The sequence below is a fragment of the Photinus pyralis genome, unplaced genomic scaffold (assembly GCF_008802855.1).
Source record: "Photinus pyralis isolate 1611_PpyrPB1 unplaced genomic scaffold, Ppyr1.3 Ppyr1.4_LG1, whole genome shotgun sequence".
Lineage (NCBI taxonomy): Eukaryota > Metazoa > Arthropoda > Insecta > Coleoptera > Lampyridae > Photinus > Photinus pyralis.
Window position 1 is genome coordinate 10081842 of NW_022170249.1, and position 25737 is coordinate 10107578.

Below are 25737 nucleotides of genomic sequence, written 5' to 3' on the forward strand. Positions count from 1 at the left end.
TAAAGGCCTGCACACGTCTTGTTGACACACTGATCGGATCGAGATCAAGATAGCGGCTGGGGATCTCTGGCGCCAACATCGAAAAACCAAATCCACTACACCGACTTCACGTAAAACGCCAAATTATTTAGTTTCCCGGCTTTTACATACGTCTCGCATACGTTTTGATTAAAAATAAATATATTCGTTTAGGATTTACCGCTTACACTGTGAATATTTAGTCGCGGTGTGTCGTCAACATTTAGTGTGCAAAGGTTTGAAACAGGGTCGAAAAGTAGGGAGACTAGTCAAGTTGACTACTGTATATACCTTTTTAAAAATCATGTAAGACGTTTGCATTGTGCTGAGGTACAAAATACCACTCATACCGTATTTCTAATTATGTTTCCTTCATAACATCATTTTTTTGGGGACGTTTACCGTAAGTAATAGGTAGGCCGAGTACATCACTTGACTTCAGCCGAACGCGCTCTAACTACTTTAAAAGGGAAATGACAATTATATAAACAATTCACTTTCGGCAACAGCTGAGAACTTCCATCCACCTAACCATTTTAATCTCGGTTTTAATGTAGTGAGATCAGCAGCCAGTATGGTCGCCAAACGATATCAGCAAAGCATATCCTGATGTATGTATGTGTAGCTCCTCGAATAAGGTATTGTTAAGGTATTCAGTTACTTTACCTTCAACATTGAGTACGTCGACCACAGGGATGAACATTTCCATATCTTTCACTGTTAATACACGTACTTTAGTACAGTTGCAAAAAAATTAATTACATTCTAATTTCACATACCTTTTCAAGGTAAAATGTCAACGTGACATTTTCGGAAATATCTCCTTTCAAATTCATTGTATTCCATCAATTGCCGAACTGATCGAAACCGTTCCAATAAGTTTCTTTTGATTTGAGTGGATATAATGTTAAAATCGCCTCCGCAGCAGAGCAAGCAACATAATCTTCCACTGCGATTACGAGGACTGACGGTACAGCATAAAACAACACATTACTATAGCAACAATAGCTGTAATTTAGTGAAAAATCGTCGGAGCTCATAATTTCGTTTGTAATTTCTTGTAGTTGAATTTAAAATTACCTACCCCAGTGAAGTCGACGAAAAAACGTTGTATGCAATTCATGTATATATCGGCGATTATTGGTTCGTTCGAATTTAGTCCACTCGCTGCGCTCGTGGACTAAACATCTCACTCACCAATAAAACGCCTCATTTATACACTCATTGCATAAATAACTATTTGNAACACAACTTCCTGAACAAACAAACGAAATAAATACAAGTAACGCAACATGCACTACAAAGACGCCCTCACCCAATAAAGTTACACGGCCTAGCACAGCTAAAAAACACAATACTCTTTCTTCTCAGAAACACACCACGTTATCACAACCCGAACGCAGCAACCTTAACAGCACTAGAGGCTCACAAAATACCGTAATGTCTCCACCAATAATCCAAGCAACAACACAAATACAACCTCTAGAACAAAGAAACACCATAAATACAAGTAACGCAATTTGCACTACAAAGACAGGTCCACCCAATAAAGTTACACGTCCTAGCACAGTTAAAAAACGCAATACTCCTTCTTCTCAGAAACAACCCAAACGCAAAAACCTTGACAGCACTACTAGCTCACAAAATACTGCAATATCTCCACCAAAAACCCAAGCAACCACACAAATACAGCCTCAAGAACAAAGAAATACCATAAATACAAGTAACGCAACACGCACTACAAAGACAGGTCCACCCAATAAAGTTACACGTCCTAGCACAGTTAAAAAACACAAAACTCCTTCTTCACATAAACACACCACGTTATCACAACCTACTCGTATTCAACCGAAACGCGAAAACCTTAACAGAACTACACGCTCACAACATACTGTAATATCTCCACCAAAAACCCAAGCAACCACACAAATACAACCTCAAGAACAAAGAAACACCACAAATACAAGTAACGCAACTTGCACTACAAAAGACAGGTCTACCCAATAAAGTTACACGTCCTAGCACACTTAAAAAACACATAACTCCTTCTTCACAGAAACACACCACATTGTCACAACCCACTCGTATACAACCGAAGCGCAAAAACCTTAACAGCACCACAGGCTCACAAAATACTACAATATCTCCACCAAAAACCCAAACAACCTCACAAATACGACCTCAGGAACAAAGAAACACCATAAATACAATTAAAAAACACAAAACTCCTTCTTCACATAAACACACCACGTTATCACAACCCACTCGTATTCAACCCCAACGCAAAGCCAAAGAAACACTTACACAATAAACTCTATTTAATAAAATTACAGGAATTATTATAATGATATTTTTGTTTTGTTTTCTTCTTTCCTGATAGCGTTGACTATTGTGGCCATTAATAGCTATGTTGGTAAGTATGAATTACATACTATCCGTAGATTTCCAATAACCCTACATAACTTCACCAGACACAGACACAGACACTAATCGTTACTTGATTTTAATCCGTGCGATTAGTTAACCAGGCTAGACCTGAGTTCTCACAAGATACACCGACCATAATAATAATAATAATAATCCTGATAGCGTTGGCTATTGTGCCCATCAATAGGTATGTTGGTAAGTACGAATTACATTATCCCTAGATGTCCAATGTACGTGTGATTTTTTTTTTTTTTTTAAGGACCCTACATAACTTCACCAGACACAGACACTAATCGTTACTTGATTTTAATCCGTGCGATTAGTTAACCAGGCTAGACCTGAGCTCTCACAAGAAACACCGACCATAATAATAATAATAACAAAGAGCGTAAGTTAGAAAGATATGGAGAACCTTTGAAAATGAAACTAAACTGATAAGTCCCTTAATACATGATACATGATGAATTGAACTAAAATATTTTCAAGATGGCGCAGCGGAAGTGGCTATCAACTTAGTTATTTTAAATAGGGACCCCCTATTTTTTCTACACGTCGAAATTGGAGTACAACGATAGTTGACCTTTTGCTCCAAGGACTTCGTCGATATTCAAGTTTTTATGTCAAAAATTTGTAGGGGTTATTTTAGAAATTTATTATTTGAAAACGCTAAGAGATATTGCAAAACAATTTTCACGGCTTTATTTAGTAAAGATCGAATTTTCTTATTGTATCCGTAACTGTCTAAAGAAGTTAGACTACGTCACTTTTTAAAAGCTCTAAATTTTTAAATTTCCATAACTCCATTCTTTAAATGGCGCCACCCACTTTTTTCTTTACTGTTGTTTTCCTTGCTCCGACACACAAATGTCAAAGGCTGCTTCAAACGGTTCGGAGATATATAATACTTTTTGTCGCAATTTTTGTTAACTTGATGTTATTCTTTTGGTTTTATTATGATAACGTTTAAACGTCAAATTTTCGCTTCGCTTTTTTTTCTCGTCAATAATGGCTCGTTTGGGTTACACTAATGAAGATTTTTTGAATTTAACATTAATACACGGTGAATGTAGTCGAATAGCGGCCAGGACTTGCCCTCTTTTTTCCGAAAGATAACCTGATAACGTGCGACTCACAGAGGCTATAATTCGCAAATTACCACAAAATTGCAGGAATAACGCTATATGTTTCAAACAAAAATACAAAAAAGAAAGCCTGTGGTAGACTCTGAAGAACAAGAAACAACTGTACCTACTGGCTGTTTTTTTGCTGCAAATCCAACTGCGTCGCTGATTTTCAAAGAGAAATTGACATATCAGACACGAGTGCACAAAGGATACTCAAAAAGCATAAATGGCACCCATATTTGTTTAAAAAAGTGCATTACCTTTACAATGGCGATCACGAACTCAGAATTCAATTTTGTGAGTGGATGATGTTAGTAATAATTCAAGAACAAATTACATTTTTAAGTGATGGATTTGCTCTGACGAGGTCAAATTCACTGAAAATGGTTTATACAATCGCCATAATTCTCTTTTTTGGTCTGATAGAAATCCGGAAGTAACACGTGAAGTGCGCCATCAAATAACATGGTCGTTTAATGATCCAGATCCAAATTTAAACACATTTTAAACGTCAAATGTAGATTTTCGATACTTTTGTTACTTTTACTTGATATCTTTTCAATTGTTGAGTTTCTTCATTACATTCGTAAATTAAAACTTTATTAAATATATCGTGATTTTTTTTAACGCTTCTTCATTGTGTGGTTTTGTCTTCTCATGTGACTTTTCATATTATGAAATTAAAATAAAGGGTCAACTATGGGGTATCGTTGTCTCAAAAAAATGTAGAAAAAATAGGGGGTCCCTATTTAAAATTACAAAGTTGATGGCTACTTTCGGTATTTGCGGAAGTGGCGCCATCTTGAAAATATTTCAGTTCAATTGATCATGTGCCAAAACTCTTAAGGGACTTATCTAGTTTCATTTTCAAAGATTTATCTTTCTAACCGACGCTCGTCAGGGATGACCTTGTATACAAAAATACGCAAGGATGCGTTGGCACCGTGATACGCTGGTCGAGGGGGACCGTGAACACGGGAAATGATGGACTAGAGCCAGACGACCCGTTTCAGCCGGGTAGGATTACTTGCCCCGCTCCAGTGTCCTGGATAGATAGCGGTGACGTGGTTCCGGTTCCGGTGGTTGAGCTTGTGGCGCCGGATGCTGGTTGCGGTGGAGGTTAGGCGCCGGACGGAGATCGTGGATATGTACCTTCAGTAATCACAGTTTCTTCTAATCTAATTTTCTTGATTTTCTGGTTTCTTCTCTCCACCGGGTTGGGCTGAAAGTGAAATATGTGGACTGTCCAGTGATAACACCTCCAGGACCTTAATGCGTGATCCTAAATAACAGAGGAACCCGTATCGTCCGAAAACTTCTCGTTTCAGTACATTTACGACGTCGAACGAACGCTTCCACCCTCATACTGTACAGATCCGTTTAGTCCAGTAAATAGAGACAAAAAAAGGGGGATTGCCTTACAATTTGTCCGGTGGGTTTCAATTTTTATGTTGTCTAGGATGATTAGTAAGTGCTTAAAATGCAAAATGCACAATTCCTCTCCCTCCGCGCCCACTTTCATATTGAAAAAACCGTACAACATTTCAACTTTCTTCAGATTTTCGATTACATTTTCTTGTCGGTTCTTTTACGTAGAAAATAGTTCTACTAAATGTTATGGAGAATTAAATTTCCTATAATTTACGCTTTTAAATGTTGTATCTAGGACTGATAGTACGGCGATGTGCATTTTTAAAAAAATATAGAAAATTTGCGGAAATTTTTCAAACCTTCTTGTTCTTTGTTATAACTGTTGTATAGAGAGTGAGCAAAGTTTATGGAATTACTGTTTAACATCATTCAAAAATTCGTCAGTTGGCGGGTATTCGGTGATATTGTACATCTGAGATCTAATGTCTTCTAAATGTCTGTTTGTACTCTCCATTTCTCTCCTTCGCGATCAGAGGATTTCATTGTACTGTACAAGTTGTCAGTGAGTATTTTATATCCTGTATTTTTGAAACAAATCGTTTCTTTGGGAGTGTCGATAATAAGGATATCTTCCCCAACCTTATCCTGTAGACGGGATTTAATGTTCTTGAATCGATCTGATGCTCATCTTTGATGCCACTCTTCAATTTATCGAGTGAAAATTGACATTCTGCAGTATTCGTAAGGAATGAATAAATATCTTCCATCGCCGCCGCCGTCTCCATTGTGGGATGCACGGCATACACCTTTCTTATACTTTGAAGGCATGGAAATATAACTTCCTCTGATAAAAAAGATGCTATTGTGCATCTGCAACGAGGCCCAAGTCAGAAGAAATCCGTTCCAAAATGTTCAGTCTCCACATTTCTGGGCAGCATTCAAAAACGCGTCCCTTACTGCGTGCATCTGGACCATATGGACAGAGGTCTTTTCAGAGCTGGCTGTGGTTGCAAAATTTTTTGACATGCGCTATAAACTCGTATACCGTCTTTCCCCGCTAAGATTTGTAGATGGTGTCTTTTTGTCATTTTTTTTAGCTGCTTTACGGAAAGTCCCATTGTCGGCACCTTCTAGACCCTTATTACAGATGAAACATAATTATTATATCCCAACATTTCTGTTTCTTATTAATGCTCACGTACACTATTATTGTGTCGTTGTTTTTAACTGTTGTTTACCCCCCACTTCGTTCTAAAGTTTTAGAAGTTTGATACATTTCCGCAAAATGCGATTTTTCTTATTTTTTTTGTTGCAGGGTACAGGTACAAAATTTACAAACGTAAATTATAGAGTATTTAATTCTTTACAACATTGAATAGAACTTTTCTGTACTAAAATGCACCTAAACGAAGACAGAAGCGAAAATCTGAAGAATGTGTCGGTTGGTTTTTTTCGGTTGTTCCAATATGGTGGCGGGTGAGGAGGGGGAGGAATTGTGAATTTTGCATTTTAAACACTTACTAATCATCCATATTCAATGGATTAGTTACTACTAGGATGCATAGGATAATATCGCGGGATATTACTTCCCAAGGTTTTCTCGGATGTCGAGGGCGGACGGTGGCTTCCTGCGTCGGCCCGAGGTCGGATGAAATGACGTGCTCGAGGTATTGGATGGTCCGTACCCCGAAACGAATTTTTCCAGGGATATCCTTTTTTGCTGCAATCTTTCCATTGTTAGGCGCAGGTGGTGGATGTGGAAACGCGAACTTCCTTACGAATCCCACTAGGGCCTGTAGCCGGACTTTGCAGAAAACCTCGAGAAGGGAAAGGGAATTTGCTACGGCTAGCCAGCGGAAATGTGTGAATCAACCAACGAGGTTTGATTAATAAACTAAAAATAAAATAAAAATACAAGCTTTGTGATTCCTGGGGCACTAGTGGGTATAAAACACCTTTGTCTTGGCAAAGAATCTACATCTATACAAAAGATATTTAATTGCCAAGACAGTACATAAATTAGTAACTCTGGGCAGATACATCTAAAAACTACAATGCTCAATCAATCAATCAGACTCAATTTCAATTAATTCAAATTTACGTACCCCATTCATAAATGGGTTTCGGATTGCGATATAGCTAAAACAAAGATAGGTAATTAAATTAAAACATGGCATAACCTAAAAAGAAACGTGTTAACAAAGAGGAATTCTATGAAAATAACTACCTCAAGAGGATACAGGCCTTCCTCATTCGCGTAAAGACGCTTGCATAATTACATTTATACAATTGCAGCGTGATAATTGAAATTTTTCAATTCAGATCAATATCTTTCGTTAATTTAACGACAAAAGTGAAAGTGATCTTTTTCTCAATACCAATGATGCCAACTACTCCTAACACGTTAAGAGTGCATTCAGTAAATCACCCATACCAAGAGTACATTCAACAAAACAACGGGACGTTACAACTTGAAGTCAATCAAAAAGACGTTGGGTCCAGAACGGATTAATTGGATTGTCGGCTGGAGGTTGCGCCCGCTGGCCCGTTTCCCTGGCCGGCCAGACGTACTGGACAGTCACGGTGGAAATAAGTAGCTCGTTGTGCTCTTTGGCTAAGAATTTCACGTTTAGGGTCGCGCGTTGTCGTACTTTTTCACGAAGGTTTGTTTCAGGGTCGCATAGTCGGGGGAGTAGGTTTAGTGGATAGTCTACCATTCTGCCGCCTCGCCTTTAAGTTGTCCCGTTACAGTGATGAGTTGCTCCTTCGGGTCCGAGTTTAGGGCCAGTTCTTCTAGCACCGTGAAGAATCCGGCGGGATCACCCAGTTGTGCGCCGCTGAAGGTGGGTAGCTCGGGTTAGGTGGTTTGTGTCTTTTGAAGAGCATGTACCAACTGACATCTGGTTTTGTGAATTCACTACCCATAGCTTGACCGATTTATAAAAAAGCGCTAGAAAAAATAAATGTCGGTCATCAAACAACATTCTATACAGAATACTAGCTGTAAAAAGAAAGAAACAAAGTCCCAAAAATCTAAGTAATGCCCTTATTTCCATCCAGCTATGAGTTACGGTTACGCTAAGGTCTCCCACTTTGTGGTTCAATGGTAGAGCGTTGGGCTATAAATCCGGAGGTCGGGTGTTCGAATCTGGGTTGAGATAAATTTTTCATCTGTACAGAGATCTGTTGAGGGCCCAGAACAAGAGAGGGATAATAAATAAATATCTCTATAGAAAACCTACCACCACTGACTATGCATATAGCCTATGCCGTACTCTAATACAAGTTATCCTCCTTCAAATTCTTTCTCTCCTAGTCGGATGACCATACATTTTCTATCGATCCTACAGAGTAGTTGTGCGAATGCGTTCCGCGTCTAAGACTGTACGATAGAGTTAATCAAACCAATTTCTGTTATTCTGTTATACCTATGGGAATTTTAACAGGATAAAAGGATGTTAAACTCAATCATTAATGAAGTGTGGTTATGTACGAGTAACAACGAACTCCCTTTAAAAAAGGGTTACGTAAATTATTCAAATTTTAAAGCAAAATTGAATTTAAAAAATATGTTAATTATAACAAACTCATGTATACATATAGCAACAGATTTTGAGTATACTTTGGAAGGGTTCTTGTTTATTTCCCCTGAATCGTTTTTCTTTCGGAGGAACGTCCGTAGGATTGGTCACGTATTTATATTATCAAATGTACATCATCATAAATGTAGAATCTTGATTGCTATGTAGTAAATTGCAAATGATCATATGCCGGCGTCGCCGTGTGATGGCGGCATCATGGCGCCGTCGACGTGCTTCTCTTATATACCGCCAAGTGTGTAATTTGCGCGAACAGTGCGTCATCTATCATTAGCTAATGAGGGCTCAATGGGGCTTAATTCGGATCTCTGATCCGTCGCTACTGCTTGTTTGCGCACGGTTATTATAATTTGTTTGTTTTGTAAATATGTGTTTCGGCCTGCTAGTCGGAGGGCTTTTATATAACATTGACAAAGGGGTATGGGGGTTTGCCCACCGTAATTAGCAGCATTGATCCCTATTTGGTCATTGCCCTGGTTTCACATTTTCAAGTATTAGATATTATAACGAATGCGCAAAAAAATGCTTCAAAGTTAATTAAAATTTCCTATCAATTATAGTCTCTCATAATTTGTGTTCAATTAACAGCAAATGTACACATTATAACAATTGCCTCATTATGTACATACATATATCACGGCAACACAACAGAACAGAATGTTGATTTAATACACATTTTATTTGTGCGTGCTTCCTCCAGATATACCCGATATTTATTTACTCTTCTCATTCAAAACAAAAAAGACTGAAAGAAAACAATAATACTAAGGAAGTGAACCACAAACATATTGTTTACGTTCGAAAAGTGACGTACAAATTTAATACATGTCTAAAGCGTTTTGGTTTAAATGGATGTTGGAATGCCATTTTATGTTTAAATGGCGACGGTAAAGATTTAGAAAAATAATTTAACATAATATATAAATATATCTCAAAGATATTAATTATTAAATATGCATATGTTACAATACCTTTTAGATAGTATCAAACGATACTTTTAAATCGAAAACATTTGCTTTCAGGATATTATATTTTTAATTGCTTTCTTGGCAAGTAGTTGTATTCCAAATGTCCTAGTACATTGGATCTCGGAGAATGATTTCATATCCCATTCATAAAACCAAAATTGATTTATTTTTGGGTCGTTATTTTTAAGTGGGCGTTGTTTCAGTCAAGCTAACCCAACCCCCTATACATTTACATTCATGCCCGAACACGGGAACTAACCCACTAACGAACTAGCATGTGCGCAGTTGTCGGGTTATGTGGTTTCTGCCAACTTCGCGAGTGTGTCGAGTTCATTTCAAGTTCGTGTCAGGTTTGCCTCAAATTCCTCCTCCCTAAAGTTCATTTCCAGTTCCTCTGTTTTGCTTGAGCTCCTCTTTATGTTTTCTCTTAAGGTCATCTCGAATTCGCCTTCCAGCTTAAACGTCACCCACGCTCCCATCACATGCTTCAAAAACGGTCCATTTCTATTTTTATGCAATATAAAACTTCAAAGGACCTTACTTTTATCGATGCGTTGGAATATGTTCCAATTGCCAGATTAATTTCTTCTTTTGTTTACGTAGCTTTCCACGGCAGATCTAGCGCAACGAAATGTTTTGCACCTTGGGCCCAAACGTTTTCGTAGTAACAATTTATTTAAACGCGAACTCCTTAATCCCAATATGCACCAAAACGTTTGCAAATTATAACAACCGTCTGATCGTCTCTTTCAAGCAATTAAGTTCTATTTCTGCATAAACCAGCCACGTATTATTAAGTTGCGTCTGCTGGCAGCTGGTAGCAAATTTTGAAGTCACTCACGTTTGTTTTAACTTTAATTAAAAAATTAAAAAATTACGACACGGTTGTGAGGAAACGATTCCCCACAAACTTCCAGTATAGAGGTTTCTATTACCTCTTTTGAGTTTAAAATATATAAATTCGCACCAGCGGTGGTTCGGTTAAAAAATCAATACCCATCGAAAAAAGTAGCGCTCGACCGGCATAGAATCTCTTCGAAAATTTTAGTGAGAATGCCGCTCTCCCACCTGATTTATACTTAAGTATGCGCCGAATGAAAGTTCTGAAACGGAACGGCCCCCACCAACACGGTTGTAAATTTAACAAATCGAAAATTGGTGTCAAAACAATAAAAGAAACCCATCACGTGTTTTATTTCCCCCTGGTGATGTGAATGGGCAGCGAGTGATTGCCTTAGGGCCTGTATCGATTAATTAGCTGTAATTCAGTCAATTATTTACAACGGTGAATAGGTAGATACATTTCGGAGATTTTTACTTAAAATGGATGCCCTTCTGGTTTCCCATTAAGGTCGGCAAGGGGGCTATCAACCGTTAAAAGGAATCTTCCAATTAGTTCAAATAACCCGGAGGTAGTTGAATATTTCGGCAAGTAAGGTAAAAATTAACAGGTCTGGTGAAATACAACGGAAATCTATCTGGCGAATAAAAATAATAATAGTAAACGAGTTTCTGAAGAATATTGAATCAAAGGTCGGGTTTGGAATAAGGGGTGAATTAATGATCGGATCTGGATTAATATCTAGGTTTTGGTAAGAAGTCTCAGGAAAATCCGCGGTTCCGGGTCACAATCAAAATCAAATTTTTACATGGACAAGGAGAAGCACAAACAAGTGGGAAATTGAAAGGGAATGTAATTCCAAAGGATGGGGCGACAGGAGGCGACATCTAACGGAAGAATTTTCCATTCTTACAGTGTAGTGTTTACAATTAAAACATTCGTAAAAAAAGTGAATGAACAGTGCTGGATTGCCATTGTCATAGAATGGTCGTAGTGGTTTAGTTTGTGTTAATAATAGAAGAAAATTCATCATTTATATGTGACTATTACACAAAATTTGACAGTGAATACATATTCTGCGGGTTGCGTAATATAAGGACATTACTTACTCCAAAATTAAGACAGACACATTAAGACATCTATTAACCGTTCCCATGTTGCGGGAGAATTGTGCAACCCGAAAGGCATTATTGTAAAATAGTAGAGACCTCTACCGGGCACTATAAATGCTGTTTTTCTTTACTAGTCTCCTCCAAAGGGACTTGCCAATACGCGTTGTTAAGGTCTAGAGAGGACAATGTCGCGTAGTCTATCTAATATCAAACATCTCGAGATGTGTGGTATGGGATAGGCATCTTTTTTTGTAATTTCAGATACTTGTCGAAAATCCAGAAAAAAACGCGTTTCGACGTTTAATTTTTTGACCGAAACTACATGTGATGACCAGGGTGATTTTGACGGCTCAACGACTCCTAATTGAATTCGCCATTCATCACTTCTTGCATGTATGGTGACAGTGGATGATATCTTTGCTTTATATGCGAATGATCTCCGGTATGAGTCTTGTGGAACACCCCTTTCGCGCGTCCTAATTTTTATTGCATGTCCGGAAAATATTGGTTTACAATCCCCTCTAACGCTCACCGTCTAAGTCCATTTCTTTGCAAAAATCTATCCCTAAAGTTAAATTTGTGCAAAGATCTTGTCCTGCCCTTTCCTTTCCCGAACATTTTCGGCAGACGTACTTTGTTACGTTTCCTTCCCCGCAACGGTAACAAAATTTCCGCCATGGGTCCGTACATCTATTAAAATTATGGCCTTCTTAGGAGCAGTTCCAACACTGTAATTTCTAATCTTTTACATAAACTGAGCAACTCTTCTATGCTCTCATACACGCTTAAACGGACGTAAATAAAATAGGGTGCAATGCTGCGACATGGATCCTGTTCTGATGGTTTAACCGCGCCCTAATTTCCTTCCACAATCCCATTGACAAGTTTGTAATTTTTAATTGCTATATTTCAGTCACTACACGTAACTATTGCCTACAAACGCCACCGCTTTTCTTATTATTACATTCATAAATCTACTTTTAAATTTGCATAAAAATCAAAAGCTCTACATTGCAGAAAATCCTCAATAATTCCCATTGTTGACTCAAATAAGGATGCAAAACGTGTCTTCTTTAAAGGAAATAATGTATATGTACACGACTAGTTGAACTTCAAAGTCGGAAATGCCGCGTCTCAATTTCATAAGATCCGAGTTCGTTTCGGAAAAGTAGAAAAATATGTATTCCATTGTCACGAGCTCTTCACGATTTAAATATCTCCTGCTTTCCTCAACGGCAGACTCGCCAGCTATTGTCCGAGCTACACTCAAAGCACCGTCCGTAATCCTGGCACATCTTATTCTTTACATTTTTGCTACATCTATGGAATAAATAAAAATCACAAACGCGCCGTTGCTCCCTACATAAGCCGAATTTAGCGTTTCGTTCTCATACAATCGACGAAATCCGGTGCATCGCGCAATTTAAAAAAACACAATCAAATTGTGCTCCGTGTTCCAGTTTGAGCTCGATCGCGGTTAATGTTGTATTGATCATCGCCGTTAAAATGTTTATTATGGCACTCTGCGACTGGTAATTGAAATACCGTGTAACACAGCGTAAAGACAAGTGGGGTGCAGTTTACCTATCGGCGGGAGGCGACCCCCGTCTATTTCCTACTTACGTTGATAAGGATCCTTTCCTTCTAATGTTCTTTATATGTTCTCTAAAGTTACGCTGAGAATTTAAATAAATAACATAAGTGGGCCGATAAATTTTTGTATGTCACTTCTCTTTCCAAACCTTTCTCGTATTATTTCAATATTTGAAGAGATTTACTGTCAATGAATATCGGTCCCTCGAGGCAATTTTAAGCAGTTGTCGTAAAGATCGTTAGGTTGTTTCGACATACATGAATGAAATTTCTCAATTTGTACCTGTTCATCCTTTGCTATGTATTATAAAATAATCGTTAGTTTTGTGATTGATATTGATGTACAGTGTGAATCCTGAAAGTAAACGAACATCCTCTTTTACCATGTCTGTCAATTATTGGGTGAATAAATTATTTTTACTGAATGTGTTCCCGTGTAGATTTTAAATAGACGAGAAGTGATAAAAAGTAAATGATGGCAAATATTTTCAGCCGAATTATTAAAAAATTCCTTCCATTCGCTTCTGTATGTACCCGGTCAGGATCGGTACATTTTACTCCCATTTGGATGAAAACTTATCATTTGCATTCTTTCGCGTTTTAAAACACATAAAAATATTTCCCTAAAATTTATTGTGCAATAATCCACGCTTCTGTATTTACTATGTTCGGCATTTATTACACATGTCGAAGTTTTGACTCTCATCTACTAAATCGGCATGAATTATAATTATTAAAAAAATGGTTATATGTATATGTAATTATACTCTCCCTTGGTTATCGTCCATCTGCATAATTACAAAGATTTCATAACCTCTTTAGGACGAAGAACACTTACTCTAGCGGGTGAATCGCTATAAAACACCAAACTAATTTTTTCATTTTAGTTTGTTGTGGTAGATCATTCCGAATAATGAACTCACAATCATATCTTGCGTATTTTCTTCGTCACATTTAAATAAAAAGGATTTGACCAAAAACTCTATTTTCATTAGACATTTTGTGGACTGATCTACCTGCTTCTTTGGTCACACGGTGTATAGGGCAACTAAAAATGTTAGTAAAAAATTTAGGATTTTATCTGTCAGTTTAAAGTCGCAAGAATTCGTACTTCAAACCTAGGCACCGAAAAGATGTCATTATCAATATTTATGCACTAATTTTGTTGAGAAAAATACCACGCTCGATGGCCTAGGAGTGATCTATGTGAATTTTTACTGACCAAAATATTTTCAACCAAAACATGTGTAACCTTCTCTTCAGCTGGTCATGAACTCGACTCTCAGATTAAATTCTTTCGTTTTAGGAAAAATAACCAAAACTATTGCTTAATGCTGACCTCTACTGTGAATATTATTAAAACTAAAAAGGGCTCTACAAAGTTATTTCATTAAAACAAAATATTCATTTTTAACGGCCCTACATATTTTGGAGCTAGATTGGCTGACATACTTATCCGCATCCGATAACACATGATTTATTCTCCAAACCTACAAAGTATGGGACTTCTCTGCGACGTAGATTATATCCTTTCTCCATTATCATAAGAAGTTTTTAATTTATCTTGAACGTTTTAATATAAAGATTGAAAAGCATCAGATCTAATCTTTATATTTTTTATATCCCTAATTATTTCTATGTTCTCATCACGGTCGGTTTTCTGAGGCTCCCAACCCCCATCTATACTAATTTCCCTACCAACATTTATGAAATAAGGGTGATGGCTTCATGTTTGGGAGTGTGGATTGCACAAGCTGCTTTTTGAAGGTAATTGTCCCAAATACGTTAATTTTCTGAAATTTAAGAAGATGATAAGCGCTGTGTAAGATATTTTGACTCCATATTTACTGCGCAGAGCACGAAATTCCCTCGCGGCACCCTAAATAATAAAAATACGTTCTCTTCAAGAAATCTTATAACTGCAGGAAAAGTAACGAAGCGCAATGGAAGCACTAGGGGAAATGGGGTCGATCTGACCTCGATAGTGTATCCGGCACAAAGTTTTTCTTCCCACCTGGTTAGTCGCGCACTGGGATTCAGCAGATTTAATATCTAAAGATGAAAAAATTGGGTGTCTCGCAATTTATCTAGTATGTCCGTCACGTAAGGTAGAGGATAGGCATCTCGCCGCTCAGTTATTGCATTTACCCTACTGGGCCCTTTTTCTTGAGTTCATAGGAATTAGGGCCCTAGAAGTCTAGGCAGAATCCGTAGGAATTATCTGCTTTTTAAACCAAAACTATTGGTAAAGCCCACGATGATGTGGATAAAAGATGATACTTCGGAACTGCACTTGAATCTTGACTTAGATGAACATTGGGTTCGTTGTAATTACAGATGTACAATTGGCTATTTGATGGTGGAAAAAATTCCGTTTCATTGGTACGCGAAGAAAGGCTTCCTTATGCGATAACTGCTCGATAAATACAACACTCCGACTAACTTCTTCGTCAACTTTACTTCTTTAATTTAAATCTCGTAATAAAAATGTCTTAGAGCATTCAACTAACTTCCTTCTACAAACCTTTACAACTGACAAGGCGGACTGTTTACACTTAAATACGAAAAAACTGCCGAACACCAAAACAAGAAGCGACAACGCAATGATAACAAATTTCTTATCGCAACAACCGGATTTAAATGAGATAACTTTAACAACAAATTATTTTAAAATGTCCCTAATCTTTCTAAATGAACAATGAAATAAAATCAAGATACAAGGCGAATATTTAAAAAAAATTGAGCATCAATAAATCTGATACAAAACACATTGGACTCAAATTCGAAAAACATGACCGAAATTGTATTCATTGTAAATTAACAACCATATTTAACCTTACAAGTATTTCAAACACATACCGGATGACCCTGTAGGTAATCGAGATCGTGTATTACTTTTGGAGATGTGGTGTGCTAATACGGTAGCTAAGTTAAATGCATGTAACACAAAGCCTCACGTTTAAACGTGCGCATTAAAGTTTTGCGAATCGATGAAATTAAATGCATTGTTAATTTTGATTGGCTGACAATTTGTTTTGGTTTCAGATTCTTCTTTCTATACCACTTCACTTTTTACGCCTACCATTACCGCTTCAATGGACAGTACAGTAGTTTGGCGCTTGTGACTTCGTGGCTTTTTATACAGGTAAGTGATTAACCTTATTATCACCCCCAATATCTGGGGCACGCTACTTAGAAAACATGATTTTTTTAATAGTTTCCACACGTCGAAGAGATTGGGTTAGCGTTGTGCGGGGCTCTCGGGACATAAGGGCTGCGCTTTTCGCAACCCCCTTCGCCGTTCCTTAATTTCAAACGTCTGGGATTTAGCGTCTTCCAAAATAATTGGATATGTTAAAATTTACACTTCGTATTGTTTGCGTCCGGCTCATTCGGAAAAGTGGGAGAGCTTTCAGCTTAAATTATAAGAGATTTTTTTTTCCTTTTCTTACATAAAATGCATTGTTGCGGGCGCGTCTCTTGAAAAGTAGGGATCGTAGTGATATTAGAGTTGGAGCTTTCAGAAGCTCTCGTGGGACTATTTCCGGTCAGCGGACCGCGACAACCTCTTATTTATTTGCCAGTTTAATTTCTTCCGCATGTCATGCGATTCGTTGCACTTTCATATTTATTTCGGCCTCTTCATCACAAATAGTTCAGATTTGAATAGAAAGTTTTATTTTTGAGCATTCGCTCGGAAACCTAACGCTATATTAAAAAGGGCGCAAAGACCTAATAATTCGATAAGGTGAGCATTGCCATTCCTCTATAATATTGTGTCATTTTAATATAGCGGCATTTCAGCGTGTTCGATTATGTAGCTATTTAAAACGTGACAATGCCAAGCAGTTGTCAGACTCAGGTTTTGTAAATAATAAACGCACTGCGGGTGGCACAATCGCCCTTTATCAATATTGGCGAATTTTTTAAGCGGCACTAAGTTTCGCGAGTTTACTAATACTAAGCTGGGCCGATATACAACGGGCTCTATGTTCTTAGAAATGGAAATGTCGAGATTTGCAATTTTCTGTATAAATGAACAAAAAATAGAGTAGACGCACTGAGAACGACGACGACAGCCATCTTGACTATATTTCTTTATATATACAATAGTGTTGAGACACTTGACATTTTCTCGAAATGATATTCTGACACCGCCACACGTATGAATATTCCATCGTACGATATTTCCGTGGTCAACAGTAATGGCCATTTCTACGGATTACAGTTTCCTCTTTCGGTAACTAATTTCCGTATGTAAAATATGGTAACACATTTCCTTATTTAATTACTGTCACTAGCTCTACTATGGAGGCACAAGTCGCAATGCAATACAACTCTGCATCCAATTTTTAAGACCGTCGGTCGTAACAACGTATCCGAGAAGGTATTTTTAGCTTGCTTTGATCTGATCTGATCTGATTTGAGTAAATTAATGCACATTTTGGAACCACATTAAGGTGTCGACGAGGGTGTCGATCTATCAAGTGTCTAAAAACAGTTAAACGTTGTTGTAGCGAATTTTCAAGAAATCTCTATAGATATCGAGGCACCATGAAAGATTAGTTATTGGCGATAAAGAAGCTGGATGTGACATAATCTTTCCGGGACATATGACGTATTTTGTTCTAGACACTCGGGGTTTTAACATCGATGCGTTCTTGTTATAAATTGTGATTATAGATTAATCGATTTTAAGGCTGTAGTAAATTTATTATTAATTCATTGTAAACAAATACTTCACATAATTAAATTTACGCTACACTGGTATCAGGTGTGGGGTCATTCTTAAGTGAACAATTAGTGAAAGTTTATGCGAGTAGTGACCAGAAAAATGGAACAATTGATGCAATTAATGCAAGAAATGAAATCCGATCAACCTAAAATCGAATCTGGTCAACAAGAAATAAGGGGTTTGATTCAAGATGAGATACAGTGTCCAAAATGATACGGTAGAAAATGAAATGAAAGCTAAATACGATTAACTATAAAAAGATTTTACGTTATTGACCGAAGAACGCGAAAAAGGTGTTGGGTCCCCAATGATAATACAAGATATCTAGTTGCTGTCCCACAATCCTCTCACAAAGAAGCCTCCGAACCGTGTGAAAATACTAATACTAGGAAAGTTCGAGTTGAGCCACCGACATTCGATGAAAAATCGCCGTGATCCTCGTACTTGAGAGGGTTCCGGTGTATTCCGCCGAATTAAAGAACCGGACGCAAAAATCAGGTAAAACTTTGGAAGAAATCCAAGCCGATATAGCCTGGTTAATACGATTGGCGTATCCTATGGCTCCAGAAAGCATTATACAGCAGCTGGGGGTGCAGACGTTCATCGATGGTGTTCGAAACACGACAAGCCAACAAGCTTTGAAACTTGGGCGAAGAAGAACTTGGGCAAGGCTTTGTCGCATACCCTGGAGTTTGATGTTGCAAAGAAAACGTCTCGGAGTAATGCTCGTGTGCACACCATTGCTACAGAAGAAAAGAACGAGAATCTAGAAGAAATAGTGAAAAGATTAATAGAGCAGCATCGAACAAAACAACGAGGACTTTGGTGCTCGGACTGTGGTAAGAACAGATATGGCTAGTCAAAAGCTACTACTGACAATTTGGTCTGGATCCTGATCATCACCAGAAGACAGCCTTTAGCATAGGGTCGGGTTTTTATGGCGATTTACGGTCATGCCCTTTGGTTTGTGTAACGCCCCAGCGTCGTTTGAACGATTAATGGAACAGGTCTTGAGAGGTTTATCCTGGAAAACGTGCCTTATGTATTTGGGCGACGGAATCGTGATTGGTCGAACGTTCGAAGAACACCATAACAACCTCGAAGACGTGTTTATAAGGTTGCGCGATGCTAACCTTCAATACAAAGAAGTGAAATATCTTGGTCACCTGATTTCGGAGAATGGAGTAACAGTGAATCTCGACACAGTTCGTGCAGTACAAAAATGGCAAAAGATACACACGAAATACAGAGTTTCTTGGGCCTGTGCAGGTACTACCGGCGATTTGTTCGTGGATTTGCCGATATTACCAAGCCGTTGACCAATAGAATAGAGGAACAATAGATTTTACATGGGATGATGGGGATTTTTGCAGATCTGTGAAGTATTACGACATATGCCTGACGGTAGATCTAGGGGTAACGAAAACCCTGGTTACGGAGAACGATTCTACTGGATGAATTGCAAACATGTGAAGGAATAGTGCAGAAAACACGCAGTTTGTGCCCCAAGCAACGGAGCAGTAGGAAAGAAGAAGGTACCGATGAGGCAATACAAAGTGGGTAGTCTATTTGAATGAATAGCCATTGTTATCGCAGTCTCTTTCCCGGAGACAGATTCTGGAAATAACTACATCCTGGTGGCCATGGACTATTTCAGCAAATGGACAGAAACATATGCGCTACCAAATCAAAAAGCGACAACCGTGACGGACGTTTTGGTAAAAGAACTTTTTTGCAGATTTGCAGTACTCCTGGAACTACACTCTAATCGGGGACGAAATTTTGAGTCGGTGCTGTTCCAAAACCTGTCTCAACTATTGGGTATTCGCAAGACCAGAACCACTGTTCTACATTCACAGTGAAACGGAATGGCAGAACGCATGAATAGGACAATAGAGAAGTACTTGTCAAAAGTTGTGTTCGACCACCAGCGTGATTGGGAATATCTGCATTTGTTTCTGCTGGCGAACCGATCTGCAGTGCAGGAAACTACAGGAGAGAGCCCAGCTTCCGTGTTGTGATTTGAAATTTAGTACAATACTCGGCGAGGAAGAAACTGTGGGGAACGAGTACGTGGAAAACCTGCACCAGAAATTGAGTGCTATCCATTATAAAGTACGCCATAATATGCAGTTGGCAAGCGATATAATGAAAGTGCAGTACGACGCCCAAACTGGTGGTTATCAAGCTGAATATTTGGAATGGTTGTATTAAAGTCACTAAATATAGAAAGTACCACAATCCATTGGGCTCGTGTGTTAGAGAGAGAACGCATGATTTTTGCCCAAAAATGGCGGAAGTTACCAGATTCTAGTAACTTTAATATTAGGGATTGTTCCACCTGTTTGGAGATATCTGTATATATTTTTATAAAACATGACAGTACTATGAAGTTAGGTTATAAAAAATTACAGCTATTCAGATTTTATTTGTCAATTTTTTTAAGTTAGCAGCAAATTTGCCCAAAAATGGCGGATGATTGCGGTACTTTCTATATCTAGTGACTTTAGGTTGTATCATCCCCAGATGAATCGCGAGCTATCCCCAAAATTACAAAGAGATTGAGAAGGACCGTATACAGTCGTGAATGAACGACTTAATATATCGGATACGGACAACTACCACGAGGAAAACCAGTGGTAGTGCACATAAATCGCTTGGCTCCATACACGGGACAGAACTAGCCCGAGTAACATCCAGATGCGGAGAATCTGATGCAAGTGAGACCACGACAATGCACTTTCGCGGAATTTATAGCCCTCTGGAACGCAAAGGGCATGCTTTGATGTTTCGAGGTATTGTCGTAGAAATCAAGTTCCGATTTGGAAGTTTAAGAGAAATCTACTTGCAACGTCCCGAGGTGGGTAGAATGTGTTTCCTATAGGAGCAGCGATTTCTTTATTATCTGGTAACAAAAGACCGGTCTTGTGATAAACCTGGTTACGAACATTTTTGAAATGCGTTACAGCATTTCATGGCGTTACCAAGCTGGCAATTCCAAAGATGTCTTTTGTATTCTTCAGTCAGGGTGGTTCAGTAAATGTTTTTAACTACCGGATGCGTTTGGAAAGTAATGCAATTATTTTAAAAGTCATTTATGAACAGATTTGAACAGACACTAAAAATTCTTCGGTACGCGCTCTAGCAGGCGTCTTCGGGGGACGTCTCGCAAGGACTTCGTCACGGTGGATTGGATCTCTTCTATGGACAAACTATTTTTAGGGCTGCCTTAATCCGAGGGAACAAAAAGAATAATTCTGGGGCGACATCACACGCGCTGTGGCAAGGCGTGTTGTCGTGATGAAGTTACTAGGTAGCAGAGATGTCTTTTCTCGTCCTCAAGACCCCTTTGCGGAGTCTTTCCAGTACATCCACCTAGTAGGCGGCTATAACTGTCTGTCCTTGAGGAACAAACCCTTTATGGACCACTCCTTTACTGTCGAAAAATACAATGAGCATTGTTTTCACTTTTAATTTGCTCATTCTTGCCTTATTTAGGATTGGGTGCTTGGGTGGTGTTCCACTCAGAGCTTTGGCGTTTTGTTTCTGGGTTGTATTCACAAACCCAGGTTTCACCATCAGTAATTACGTTTTCCAAATAATAATTTCAATACGTTACAACAGTTCACTTGCAATTTCATGATCGCTAAATCCTCAGGAACGCGAAACACAACAATAAACAACAAATTTAATTCATTGGCAACCATCGTGATACACAATCCACGGTCAGTGTCCAACATTTGTTGAACATGAGCCACATTGTTGTCGTTTTTGTTGGTTTACGGTCGCCCATATCGATATTCGTTGTGAACCTTTCTCCCGCCCTTCTTAAAGGCCTTCAATGACATCGAAATTTGAGAGTAGAACCGAACAGCGATCACGAATCATTTTGTTAGTCTCCTCAAGAGATTTTTCAGTTTTAGCACAGCTCGATTGTCGATTCCATTTTTTTTCTGGCGCGATCGCAGAGGTTTACAATAACTGACGTCCTGCTGCTTGCATAGCTTGGAGAGCACTGAAACCGGTTTCGAAGCAAACTTTAGCATCTCCCCCTCACCTACTCCAAGTTCGATCTCATTTCGACCAATAGGAGCAGCGTGCGATATTATTTGCATTACTGTCGCATTTTGTGGTTGTGTGGATGAGTTGCGAAGGCTCTTGTTTCCTGTGAATTCTGAATGGATTTTATACCTGAAAATGGAAAGGTTTTCATCATCAATATGGAGGTCATTTAGGAATGTAAGGAGTGGAGTCCAGGATTGTTCGAGGTCGTTAAGGTCTTCCATGAGCCGCCACAGAAATGCGGGGGGAAACTTGAATTTAATTTTAGGATGTTTGGGAAGCACTGTAATAGGAGGTATTATTTAATTTGATTTTTTTTAAATTTTTCGATTATTTGTGGGCTAACGTTCCTGGATACAGCCTGTCGAATGATTTGTGTGTGAAAGTTTGAGGAGCCGCGAGGTAAGGTAAAATGAATGAGAAATAAGGTACGGCCTAGCTGAATCATATCCGGTCGTTGATAAGGTGTGACGGTTTTTTTCGAAACCGTATAAATTGCTTATTTGGTTAAGAATTCAGTAGTTTTTTTGAGATTGTATTTCAGGCTTTAACGTTCTAATTTTCCTTGCGCTTAATTTTCACTCCGTAACAGCATATTTCATTGCATTGTCACATTAAAATTGTTATCACTGCTTATCCCCTTCTATGTATGTTTTCTCCTTGTCCTGCAATTCAAAGTTGGGAATCTTTAAAGTTTAAATATTTGGTCACCTGAGATTGATTAAGGGAATCCCCGCTTTTATACATTTCCCCAGGAAAAGTGAAAGTCTTCTTCTCTTCCTGTTGCAACTCTCGTGCAAGATTGAAGTGTGGTTAGCTGTATTCTTAACTAAAATTTATCCAACTCATCATGAGGATTATTTAAGAATAAAGGCTCCTTTTGAAGCTGGAATTATTAGTTGGCAATTTGGGTTCTGCTATTATTGGACCAGCGTTCATTTTCGCACTTGGGCGGATTATTCGACCACATGGATTTTACACTTCGACTCGTTCAAGATCTTTAGAGGTAAACCAGTTTATTATATTCTTGCTCGATCTTAGGAATTAATCTTTGCAGCCATTTCTACGTTTCGACATTTCTAATTTTCTACGTTTCTACATATCTACCTAGTGGATTGAAATTCAAATACAACTTGGATTGTGTATCGGACTCACCGAAGCTCTTTGTGTCTCGTCATCTTGATTTCCCGTGTTCGTCAATCGTTCCCTCCACCGTGAACTTCAGGGCATTCCAACGTCCATCGAGGCCGAGTGATATTAAGTCGACTGTTCCATTCTGGGCCGATACCACCTGAGGACCATTACTTCCACCGGCTGCTGAAAAACCAAGGTTAGACCTTCCCTATAACCCGAAGTTTACTCACCCATCCTAGTCCTTCCCATAATCCTCCATCTTGTCTTACCCACTTAGTCCTCTTCCTTAAGCACTCATACGGTTTTTTTTCATTTATATCATTCATCAATTAGTTTGGTATTAATAAAGAAAAAGCCATGAGGCATGTACAATGTAATTTGTTTTGAGATTTGACAGTAGTCAATATTTAACAGAACTTGTTAGTTCAAATTAATTTGTGGCGGTGTATTGCAACTACCTTATTTACAATATTTGTGAGACAAAAACAAGATCTATGCTTTCACCTTAATTACTATATTGTGTCTTACCTGGCAAGGTCCAAGTAAGGAAGATCTTCCAACGGCAGCCTGCTTAAACCTCCCTTTATTTTCACAGGTCATTCAACCCGCTGGTTTATACGTATGCAAAGCCAGTAGTTCTGATCTTGTTGCCGTCGGTTATTATTCGTAATAAGCATAATTCCCATAACACCCAATTATTATTTGAAAACAAAATCATACCTTTAATTATTTAATTTTATTCCTTCGTCTTGTGTGCTTAATAAATCTTATAATTTTCCTATCTTGTTTTGTGTATCCTCTTTCAAGTTTGAGAGGAATTTCCCTTTCAAACTTGTGGCGCCCTACAGCAGCGGTTGTAGCAGCCCTCGACCATCGTCCACCAGCAGTGAGCTACCGGGTAGGTAACATTTGTTCCGGATTTTCCGTGGCAAAGGGAGCTACGTAGCTTGAAAATTGCCAATTTTCACTGAGTTAGTTGGTTCGAAAATAGCGCAAATCTCATCTCGCTTTGAGCCGTGGTAGAGCTCAAGTCGAAGTAACCATGGGGTAATTAGCGGTGTAATACATCTCAAGTCGAAGTACTGTTAGTACGGAAAGAAATTAGGTTTATTTTTGTCATTTGGGATAGTCTGGGCAGGAATTACAAACTATTATTACAGTAAAATTCAAATAAGGTAATTCGTGTAAGCAAAGGTGAAATTTGGATGATTTATTCTTTAGCGCACGTTCACTTTCAATAAATAAAAAGTGCATTTTTGCGCTCTTGATGTCTGTCTGTCTGTCTGAATCACAAAGGCTCCGAAACTATACCACTTCTTCTTGATAAATTCGCTCTCGGAAGATTTTCGAGAAATTCTTAATTGTGTTAGAGGCTATTCAAAAGTACACGAGCGTTGGAAAAGCATTAGCGCATTCGATGCTGGACCTAAACAATAAGAAAGGACACAAATGTGGCCCATTATGTTTTTTTTTCTACCCTAAGCCCAACAGAATATACAATTCTGAATTTGTTTCAGCACTCCATGTTATACTTCTTTCACCACTACGAATTGCCGGTAATACTCCAGCAAGCCCACTTTCAAGAGTTCATTTTAAGAAATACACAACGCGAGGTTACCACTATAAGGTCTATTCCTCAGGGAATCGCGGCAATAAATCCTTTAACAACACGGATCACTCAATTTTTGTCCACTTTACGATCAACAGCGACCACCCAAACCACGACCACTACCAACCCTACGACCGCTACAACTGAAGTGACGAACGTCGCCACGTCCACATCTACCACCCCAACATCAACTGTGGGCACTACAGCTCAACCAACTACGTCAAGTCAAACGAGCCAGACAATACCAGCAGCAGTTCTTTCGGCTGCCGCCCAAACTCCTCCTGGTGTACCAACAGCAGCAGCCGCAAGTCAAACATCTGAAACACCTCATCCTCGTCCACCAAGCGGCTCGGATGAGCCCACCAATCAACAATAACCGACAATACCCCAACATTACAACCCCGTGTAGAATATTATGCTTAGATTTTTGTTTTGACATTTATTACATTGATGTAAATTAATTTTTAATAGGTGGGTGTAGGTAATGATTGAAAACAGTGCTAGAAAAAAATAAAGAGAAATAACATTACTCCAGTTCTTTGATAGATGTGTATTAATTTTTGCAGTGTTCATCCACAGGCGATGGTTGGAGTCGGAAACGTTAATTATCTAGCTAGGGTAAGTCATAAGTCTTATTAAGTTCTTGAAATTACGTGATAAAATGTCACGTTTTAAACTATTCTTGATTGATGATAAACAAAATGGCGGTTTTATACCACCAACAGTATTCACTAACGGATAAAGAATTAGAGAAAAGGACTACAGGGAATGTAGTTTTGTTTCAGTTTTCTCGGGTTAAGAATTAACTTCATATATGCAGACTGTATCACACTATTGGTAATTTTAATAAATACTGCTGTGTGCACTGGTCCGTAGACCAGAAAGCCCGTACACAAAACACCAAAACAAAAACCTAGCTAGCTCTTTACCTTCATTTATTCTGACGGTACAAAACTTCTCCCCAGCACAGAGAAGAGATTCAACTCTGCTCTCAGTTAACCTGTTAAGTTCTAACAGATAGTGGGTTAGACCAAATACCGTGAACTCCAAACTGAACTTCAAAATTTTTAATAATTAAAATGGACCTTGGGCAAACATCCAATGAAAACACAGGTAAATTAGAACTGAAGTCGTTAGATTCATT

At 38.5% G+C, this 25737-nt stretch overlaps 1 protein-coding gene across 1 annotated transcript in view; it reads left to right on the forward strand.

The window, feature by feature from the left end:
* LOC116175634 (membralin) overlaps positions 1–25122 on the forward strand; it is an 80760-nt gene extending 55638 nt beyond the window's left edge. Inside the window, exons 7-8 of the mRNA XM_031493861.1 lie at positions 16099–16198; positions 24502–25122. Coding sequence (XP_031349721.1) covers positions 16099–16198; positions 24502–24969 — 568 coding nt within the window. The 3' untranslated portion in view covers positions 24970–25122. The remainder of the gene's footprint in view (positions 1–16098; positions 16199–24501) is intronic.
* Positions 25123–25737: the final 615 nt, after the last annotated feature.